The sequence below is a fragment of the Eubalaena glacialis genome, chromosome 3 (genome assembly GCF_028564815.1).
Source record: "Eubalaena glacialis isolate mEubGla1 chromosome 3, mEubGla1.1.hap2.+ XY, whole genome shotgun sequence".
Lineage (NCBI taxonomy): Eukaryota > Metazoa > Chordata > Mammalia > Artiodactyla > Balaenidae > Eubalaena > Eubalaena glacialis.
The window spans coordinates 75981654-75991289 of record NC_083718.1 but is presented as its reverse complement, the minus strand read 5'-3'; the positions used below and the strand labels follow the sequence as shown (position 1 = coordinate 75991289).

General features: G+C 45.8%; 1 protein-coding gene across 1 annotated transcript; it reads left to right on the top strand.

Annotated features, from left to right (window-relative positions):
• Positions 1–1742: 1742 nt before the first annotated feature.
• FCRLA (Fc receptor like A) lies at positions 1743–8523 on the top strand. The gene is made up of 6 exons (XM_061183794.1): positions 1743–1821; positions 5607–5621; positions 5852–6043; positions 6364–6630; positions 7103–7387; positions 8222–8523. Exons 1-6 carry the CDS (start codon positions 1743–1745, stop codon positions 8521–8523), a joined length of 1140 nt encoding a protein of 379 aa, XP_061039777.1.
• Positions 8524–9636: the final 1113 nt, after the last annotated feature.

The window sequence follows — 9636 nt, the reverse complement described above, 5'->3', positions numbered from 1 at the left end:
AAGGAAAAGATTTCTGGGGTTAGTTTGCAAGCCCCTTAAAGACCTAATTCTGAGAGTCTATATTTTAGGGAGTGCTAGGGGTGGAAGTCCATCTGAACACATTTCATTTTCTTAATTTTCATTAGGTCTGGCCTAGACTTCTCTTCCTCTTCTGAGGCTGCTGGTTCTTTCACATCACATCACATCACCTGCAAGGCTTACTGCCTCACTGCCTCCCCCGACACCCATATTCACCCCCTACTCCCACCAGATTCCCCGGGGCCACCTGCACAAAAACATTTTTCTCTCAGATAATGGAAAATTTATTCTAAATTCTTATTTTAGATTGAGAAGTATCCGCTCTCTCATGCCTCCGTTGCTAATATGTCTGTTCTGACGTGTGGTTTTTGCACAGTTGAAGGGTCATGCTGGCCCTCCTTCTGCCTTCAGGCAGGACTGCCTTCCCCCATTTATCATGGCTCATTTCATCCCCAAGTAACCAGCTGAGGGCCTGGTGGGTATTATGATGAGGAGGGGAGAGGAGTGTGGTCCTTGTGAAAAAAAGCATGGGCCCTGCCATTGAGGAGACCTCAGTCAAACAGCAAACGTTCGGAGGCAGGGACAATGGTTCCCATAAGGCACCCTGGAACTGAAGAGAGATGCTGTGGCCTCCATATTGCCCCTATTCCTGACCCTCCTCAGGTTTGCAAGCTATCGGATGCCTTCTGTCTCTAATTTCTTCAGGATCAGTGGTTTGTACTTTGGCCATGCGCCTGAGGCCTGGGCTTACTGCTAGGTCCTCTGGAAATCGACTTTCTTTTTCCCTCTGCTCTTTCCCAGGGGACTCTCTCTGCCTTGTACTCAGATTTCTACTGAGATGAATAGCCTTAGTCATACTCTAGAAACAGAGAGTTGAGGCATGAGTCTAGAAAACTTTATGTACAAATTTGTGTGGGCTTTGGATGGTAGGATTATACCAGGGGACTAATCTGATATCTAATTTGGTGCCATTGCCAATCTTCTTCCCCGTTCTGTCCTGCTCCAGTCTGGTTACTAGAAACATGTAAGGTTTGGAGCAGGACAGGGCAGGACACTTGAATTCTCACCATTGCTCTCCCTGTGACTTTCTGGGTAGGCTTCAAGCAATTTCCTGCCTCCTGTCCCCAGTTATTTCATCAGTGAAATGGATGATTGTTGCACTGACCTTTCCCAGAGTTTGTGAAGGCTGGTGGGATATCAGACAATTGTGTGCTTTGGAAGGTCTCTGAACTCTATGGGGGAATTTTTGAACAATTGAGAGGGCTATCATTTCATCCACAACCCTAAGGGTGCTGTTGATGCTGGAACCAACCTGGTCAATCTGAAGGATGAAAGCTGATTGCAAAGTTGAAAATAGGCCCCAGGGACTTCCCTGGTAGTCCAGTGGTTAAGAATCCACCTTCCAATGCAGGGGATGCAGGGTCTGTTCCCTGGTGAGGGAACTAAGATCCCCCATGCCTCGGGGCAACTAAGCCCGTGCATCGCAACTACTGAACCCACGCACTCTGGAGACTGTGCGCTAACTAGAGAGAAGCCCGCGCACCACAACTAAGACCCGACACAGCCAAAAATAAATAAATAAATAAATAAATAAATTTTAAAAATAGGTCCCATATGAAAGGAGATCAGACAGTTAGATTTACTTCCTCTTTTCTAATTTGAGAGGTATCGTGTTGAAGAAAATCAGTGTGTTAGAAGCTTCAGGAGACCTAAACACAGTCACCATGAAGCTGGGCTGTGTCCTCATGGCTGGGGCTTTCTACTTTTCTCCTGCTATGCTCTGGGCAGCCCAGATGCTACTGGGTAAGTAAAATCTTTGAATGTGTGGAAATGGAGATATTCCTGACTTTGGGGAAAAGACGCAAAGGAAAGAAGCATGGACTAACTTCAGCCCTCCAAAGAAGCCGTGTTCAGGTGGGATAAGAAGGATAGTATAAGAAAGTTTGGTGTGCAGGACTGAATGGCTCTTTCTGAATATAAAAATCTTCAAACTTTTTCCATCCTAAAAGTCCCCTTGACTATGATGTCTTCTTTAGCTACAATCTCAGTTCTTTTCTTCCTTTTCTCAGATAAATTTCTTGAAAGAGTAGTCTGAACTTGCTTTCTCCACTTCCCCACTTTTCACTCACTCCTCAATGCTTGCAGTCTGGCTTCCACTGGAATCAGTTTTGGTCAGGGTGCTATGACCTTTATATTGGCACTGCACATTTTTAAAATCTTATCCTGCTGGATTTCTCTGTATTGGGCACTGTTGATCACTTATTCTTCCTCGGCAATCTCTACTCCCCTGGCTTCTCCCTGTACTCCATGTATCTCTTTTGGTCCCTTTGGTGGCTTCTCTTCTCTTTCTCCTTTTTTTTTTAAATTTTTATTTTATTTATTTATTTTAATTTTTTAAAAAAATTAATTTGTTTATTTATTTTTGGCTGTGTTGGGTCTTCGTTTCTGTGCAAGGGCTTTCTCTAGTTGCGGCAAGCGGGGGCCACTCTTCATCGCGGTGCGCGGGCCTCTCACTATCGCGGCCTCTCTTGTTGTGGAGCACAGGCTCCAGACGCGCAGGCTCAGTAGTTGTGGCGCACGGGCTTAGTTGCTCCGCGACATGTGGGATCTTCCCAGACCAGAGCTCGAACCCGTGTCCCCTGCATTGGCAGGCAGATTCTCAACCACTGCGTCACCAGGGAAGCCCCTATTTATTTATTTTAAATTAATTAATTTATTTAATTTTTTTTTTGGCTGCATTGTGTTTTCGTTGCTGCACATGGGCTTTCTCTAGTTGTGGCGAGCGGGGGCTACTCTTCATTCTGGCGCACGGGCTTCTCATTGTGGTGGTTTCTCTTGTTGTGAAGTGTGGGCTCTAGGTGCACGGGCTTCAGTAGTTGTGGCATGCAGGTTCAGTAGTTGTGGCTCACGGGTCTAGAGTGCAGGCTCAGTAGTTGTGGCGCACAGGCTTCGTTGCTCCACGGCATGTGGGATCTTCCCGGGCCAGGGCTTGAACCCATGTCCCCTGCGTTGGCAGGCAGATTCTTAACCAATGCGCCACCAGGGAAGTCCCTCTTTCTCTTAAAGACTGGTGTTTTCTACAGTTGCGTCCTTGCCTCCCTACTTTTCAATTTACAGTCTCCTTAGTGAGCTATTTGTCTGTATAATTTTTACCACTACAACTCTATAATTAAGAGTTCTAAATCATATCTCCAACCCTAATCATGCTTTTGAGTTTCACATTCAAACATCAAGCTTTGCACAAGACATAGCTACCTGTATGTTTCAAGGTATCTCAGCACAATATGACCAGAGCTCTGTCCTCTTGGTCCCTCCCTCTCCTAATTTCATCTTTTTTTGTTTTTTTTGGCCGTGCCTCACTGCTTGTGGGCTTGCGGGATCTCAGTTCCCTGACCAGGGATTGAACTCTGGGCCATGGCAGTGAAAGCCCAGAATCCTAACCACTAGGCCACAAGGGAATTCTCCTAATTTCATCTTTCACTATTTCTGATCTCAGTTAATGGTATCCACCCAGATATCCTGGTCAAAAACTTGGGAGACAACCTAGATTCCTCCTTCTCCTTCATCCTCTACACATGATCAATTATCAAGTTGGGCAATGTCTACCTTCTAAGTTGGTCTTAGAGCCAGTCTCTTCCCTGAAACATAACTAACGGTATCCTAGGACAAGCCCTCATCATTTCTGTCTTGGGCTAGTCCAACAACTTCCTAACTAATCTTCATATCTCAGCCTTGTGTCCTTGAAATAAATTCTGCAGTCTGCAGCCAGAGTGATTTCTAAAATTCAAGTCTGCTAGCCTAAGCTCCTTATCATGGCATTAAGGGTCCACCATAACTTGGTCTCTTTTAAAACTTTTCAACCTCTTCTCTCACCCTTTGAGCCTTGCAATTTATTCTCTAATAAATCCCAACTTGCTTATATTCACACACCAGACTCTTACCTATCTCCAAAGTTTTGCCCATACTGCTACCTCTGCCTGAAATGAGCTCTCCCCATTGCTCCCTATTCCTCTCTCACTTACAAACTTCTGGGCATCCTTAAAGACTCAGCTTAGGTGGCATCTTTACCAGGAAATCTTCCTTGAACCCTCCTCTCTGCTTTGATGGCTGCCTGTGATAATTCTTTCATATTACTTTCTTCCTCATGCTGAAACATTCTCTTCACATGCCTGTGCATCCACTGAACTGAGAGTTATTTGTAGGCAAGGACAATGCCTTTTTGTTTGTTTTTTAACTTTCTCTTATTTATCTTTGAATTCTCAGCACCTGCTTTATCCCTGCACAATAGTTGTTTTATTGAATTGTTTTATTGAACTCATAGAGACAGGACTGGGTGACTGTATTAAGATACAGCAGTAGTATTGTTGTGAGAACTCTAGACATGGAATCAGATGCTCTGTTTTCAAGCCCCTCTTCTTTTATTTACCAGCTCCATGCCACTTTGAAAAAGTCACTTTTCATATTTCTGAATTTGGTTTTCCTATCCATAAAATGAGAATAATAATAACTACCACATAGTTTACTGAGTGAAAGTGCCTGATAGCCCAACAGTATTTTATTTGAGAAAAAGACAGGAGGCTGAGTCTAGTTGAGTGACAGTGGAGGAACTGAAAATGGGTAGCAGAGTGGCGAAGGGAGCTGAGAGAGGATCTAAAGAAAGCACTTGGTACTGATGTAATGAGAATTAGGAAGTAGAGAGGGGCCTTGCTAAGGGAAGTTACAAGGTTAAAGAAGAGTCCTGGGCCTTTGGAAGTGGAAGGGAACAAAAGCAAGTAGGATAGGAAAGGACAGAGTGAAGAACTGAGCACATGTTAATGACCATGGAGCCAGAAGAGGAGGAGAGGCATTACGAGGGACACGAAGTAGTCATGGAGATGGGAGAAATTTACCTTGCCTTGGTCAACCATGGAACTAAGAGAGAGGTTGAGGAGACATGTGGGGAGAGATCTGTAACTCTATTCAACCCCAAGCAAAGAAAGCATTGTTCCATGGTACCAGTACAGACTGGGAGTAGAGGTTCAGGTGTAGAGAGAAAGACACAGGATGGACTCTACCATTGCCAGGGAAAGTTCAAGGGACAGAGGACATTAAGGTAGAGATGGCTGAAAAAGGAAGACCTGAAAGGGGGAGCAAGGAAAAAGATACTAAAAGCTAGTTTGTAGATAACATGTTCAAGGATGAAGAACCAAGTGAATTTGGGGAAATGAAAATTTGGAAGAAAGCCCCCAAGGACGGTCTGAAGACTAAAGTAGATCACGTCTGAACAACAAAGTAAAAAGAACACTGATTTTGGACTCAGACATACCTGAGTTTCTTGCTCCGCTCCCTACTCTCTTTTTAAATTTGGGGTAAATGAATTGACTTTTCTAAACCTGTTTCATTTAAGATTTATAAAATGGGAGTGAAATCACATACCTAGAAATCTTGCAAGATTTGTGTGATAAGGTGTGAACGTGCCTGGCAGTGTCTGGTATGTGGTAAACACCCAACAAATGTTAGAATCTGATCATCTCCCTTTCCCTCCTGTCTTGTGTCTGCCTGCTCTGGCGTCCTCGTTGTCTTTGGCCTCTGGTTTCCTGCACCTGCAGCTGGATGTCATGCTGGTGAGTTCACCATTCTCTCCCCCGTACCCCTTCTTCAAACCACTGTCCATTCACTGACAGCACCTGGAAGCCGGCGAATCAAGTCAGCTGTATCCCTCTGAGAGATCCATATGGGTCTCTTGGAAAAAATGTTTTGATGTCTTCCTATTCTACTCTAAAAAATATAATTCCCTGAGGAGAGGGAGGGACACTTGTGGAAAGCAATTTCCTGTCCTCTTTCTCCATCACAGCATCATTTTCTGGTTCTTCTCGGACCACGCCCTCCTCAGCTGCCAGTTTTGAGGCGCTCCAGTGCAAAGGACCTGTCAGCACCCAGGACAGCAGCTGCCACCCTGAGGATGACTTGAAGGACCCAAGAGAAGTCGACTTCCAGGTCAAGGGCTACACTTTCAGCGAACCCTTCCATCTGGTTGTGTCCTACGGTGAGGTCCCAGGAAGGACTGACCAGTGCAGGCCAGGTCTTTCTCCCATTTCCCAAAGCTCTCCTTTCAGCCCCACAGTCCACTCAGGAAGGTGCCCCCTGAAACTGGCCAAGGGATGAGATATCATCTGCCCCATCTTCAGCCCAAGAAGCCAGGGTGCCCTCTGTGCTAGGCCCTAGAGAAGTTGTTCCATACTCCCAACCAGTGGTGAAAGTTACCCAGCCCCTCAGAGAAAGATTAGAGGGGTCTGTTGTGGGAAGCACTGAGGGAGCTCCCAAGGAAGGCAGTGGGTCACACTCAGCTCTTGCTTTGGACCGCAGACTGGCTGATCCTCCAAAGTCCAACCTGGCCTATATTTGAAGGAGACCCTCTGGTTCTGCGCTGTCAGGCCTGGCAAGACTGGCCACTGACCCAGGTCACCTTTTACCAAGATGGCTCAGCCCTGGGTCCCCCTGGACCTAACAAGGAATTCTCCATCGCCGTGGTGCAAAAGGAAGACAGCGGGCATTACCACTGCAGTGCTATCTTCAGGAGCCCTGGTCCTGGGAGCCCAGAAACAGCATCTCCCGTGGCTATCACAGTTCAAGGTAAGAGCTAGAGGCAGTGTCATTGTGGCAGAGGCAGGTGGGGAGAGACAGAGGGACCAAAAATGTCTTTCATTAGAGATGGTAAGGTCACTGAAGGGTTAAGGAGTAGGTTGCTGGCAAATGTCCAAGTTGGGTTTCAAAAGGGGCAGCATCTTAGCATTGCCTTTTCAAGTCATTTAGCCCAACTCCAATTTCAGCATGTTTCCTGCTGCTTTGTCCTACAGTTCTATGCTTCCCAATGTTCACTGACTGGGCATCTGGATTACAGTCAGATTTGCCCATCTCTAGATCTTTTCTAGTCCTGTCTATTGAAGAGAGATAGAACTTGAAAGGTTCAAATGGAACTTTTCTAAGAGAGCTCCTTCCCGATAGAAATAGGGGAAGGAAAGTGTGACTGGGGTTCTTTGCCTGTCATGGGTCCACCTGAATGTTGGATGGCTGAGCTCTTCTTTCTCACCTATCTCTCCCCCAGAACTGTTTCGAGCCCCGGTTCTCAGAGCCACACCCTCAGCTGAGCCCCAAGAAGGAAGCCCGGTAACCCTGAGCTGTCAGACAAAGCTGCCCCTGCAGAGGTCAGCTGCCCGCCTCCTCTTCTCCTTCTACAAGGACAGCAGGACAGTGCGCAGCAGGGGCCCTTCCTCAGAATTCCAGATCCCCACTGCTTCAGAGGCACACTCTGGGTCCTACTGGTGTGAAGCAGCCACTGAGGACAACCAAGTTTGGAAACAGAGCCCCAAGCTGGAGATCAGGGTGCAGGGTGAGTTAGTGTGTATATGTCTGTTGTGTGTGAAAAGGCAGGGGAAGGGGGGGAATAGGACAATTGGGTTTTTGAGCTAAGATTCAGTGTAAGCAGGTTAAGAAAGGACACGTGGGAGGCAGGACCAATAAGCCAGAGTCCCTAGTGATGGAAGAAAGCACAAATAGGAAACTTCTCCCTCCGACTGTGGTGTATACCTCATCAAACGAAGACCTGAGCCAACTCCACAGCTGCTTCCCCATAGACTTTACACTCCCTACATGACCTCTGGGCATTTGTAGGAATATAGTATCTAGTGCGAGGACGAAGTAGTCTGGAGTTTCTATTCATTTCTGGGAGTCCCCATTAAGAAGGCTGCATTTGACCTGAAATATACCCAGAGGGGGTGTCCAGGGTAGTGAGGGCGCTTGAGTCACGTCATAAGGAGAATAATGGGAGGAATGGGAGATGCTCTTTCTGAAGAGGAGGTGACTCGAGGGGCCAGCAGAGGTGTCCTCAAAACACTGAAGGCTGGCACAAGGATAAGGAATTACACTAATGTCATATACAATAAGAGGTTAGGGCCAGTTACCACATGCATGTTGTAAGGAATTAGACTGAAAGAGGAAGAATTGGCTAATATCCATAGCCCTCTAATGATGAGGCCTCATTGTGGAAGATTTTCAAGCAGAAGTAACTATGCTTCACATTCAAATTTGGACCAGAGTCCTCAAGATTTTGATGCCATTGGGCCCCACAGCTATTTTCAGAGAATAAGAAAGACTGACCAGGAATATGAGGGTAGGGCCAGAGTCAGACTTCACTCTTGTCTGTGTCTCCTATCCCATAATCCAGGTCCCTCCAGCTCTGCTGCACCCCCCACCTTGAATCCAGCTCCTCAGAAATCAGCTGCTCCAGAAACTACTTCTACGGAGCCCCCTGGGCCTCTGCCTCCACGGCCCACCCCTTCTTCTAAGGATCTGGGCTCCTCTTCTCCTCTGCAGTTCCCAGATCCCCATCTGCATCACCAGATGGGTGTTCTTCTCAAACAAATACAGGATATGAGGGTCATCCTTGGTCACCTGGTCATGGAGCTGAGGGACTTGTCTGGCCACCTGAAGCTTGAGACCACAAAGGGTCCTGCCAAATATGAGTAAACAATTCACCTGCCGTGTTGCTCAACTACCCCCAATAAATCCAACTCTTTCTATTTTTCCTCTTTCTGTTTCATACTTAAGCATAAGTAGTTTTACAAGTTGCCCAGTGTTTTGTTAGAGTAACAGGGATAGGTGAGTATAAATAAATGTGTACAAAGTGATAATTGGAGTTTAGCTATAATTGTATATTCTCCCTTAACATGACAAGATATTCCTGCTCTATCTAGACCAGGAGTTGCTTTCTGTTGCCCAGACCAGAATCTGGTGATTGAAAGAGAAGCAATGAGATGATAGATTTAATGCAGCCATCTCAACCAAGGGCAATCCCTCCCCACCCTAGGGGACATTTGGCAATGTCTGGAGAAAGTTTTGATTGTTACATTGCGGGGAGGGTGTGCTACTGGTGTCTACTGAGTAGAAGCCGGGGATGCTGCTAAACATCCTATAACACACAGAACAGCCTTCCACAGCAAAGGATTATCTGGTCCAAAATGTCCATAGTGCTGAGGTTGGGAAACCCCAGCCTAACGGAGGTGTTGGACTCTGGGATGGACCTTTGCTTCTTCTACTTATTCTCTCCTCCTAGCCTTATTCAGCAAATATTAACTACGTGCTAGTATTTTGTTGGCCTCTGTTACATACCCAAGTTGATGCTATGTTAAGTATACCCATAAGACAGTGTCTCTGTCTATAGAAAGTTTACAATTTGGGATGGAGGGGCAGTAATACCCCTACCCATTAAACAATTAAAGCAGGGTATATAAAAATTCCCCATAGGATCCTACTGGACTCAGAAACATGTGATCGAGTAGAACAATGCCAGAGCAGCAATTATTTGTTTTAATCCATCTCTGAAATATTTTTCTTTAAAAATATACATAAATCTATTTTGGTACCATAGTAATACTTTTTTTTTTATGCTTGGACTGCTATTGTACATTCTCAGCCAATGAGAGCTAGCCTGCCAGATTCTACAGTAACCTTTGGTCAGTGAGTTAGCACACCATTTTATGACCTCAGCCAAAGAGCATTCTACCATGTTTCTCCTAAATCATGTGGTATGAGGTTATCCAGTGTACTTTTTCTTTGTGCCATTTATTCTGTGTGTAGTTT

Bases quoted from the DNA above. Each gene is read 5' to 3' on its own strand.
- FCRLA (XM_061183794.1), top strand. From the start codon at position 1,743: ATGAAGCTGGGCTGTGTCCTCATGGCTGGGGCTTTCTACTTTTCTCCT. The intron at 6,044-6,363 runs GTGAGGTCCCAG...TTTGGACCGCAG, and splicing joins CCATCTGGTTGTGTCCTACG to ACTGGCTGATCCTCCAAAGT. The intron at 7,388-8,221 runs GTGAGTTAGTGT...CCCATAATCCAG, and splicing joins GCTGGAGATCAGGGTGCAGG to GTCCCTCCAGCTCTGCTGCA.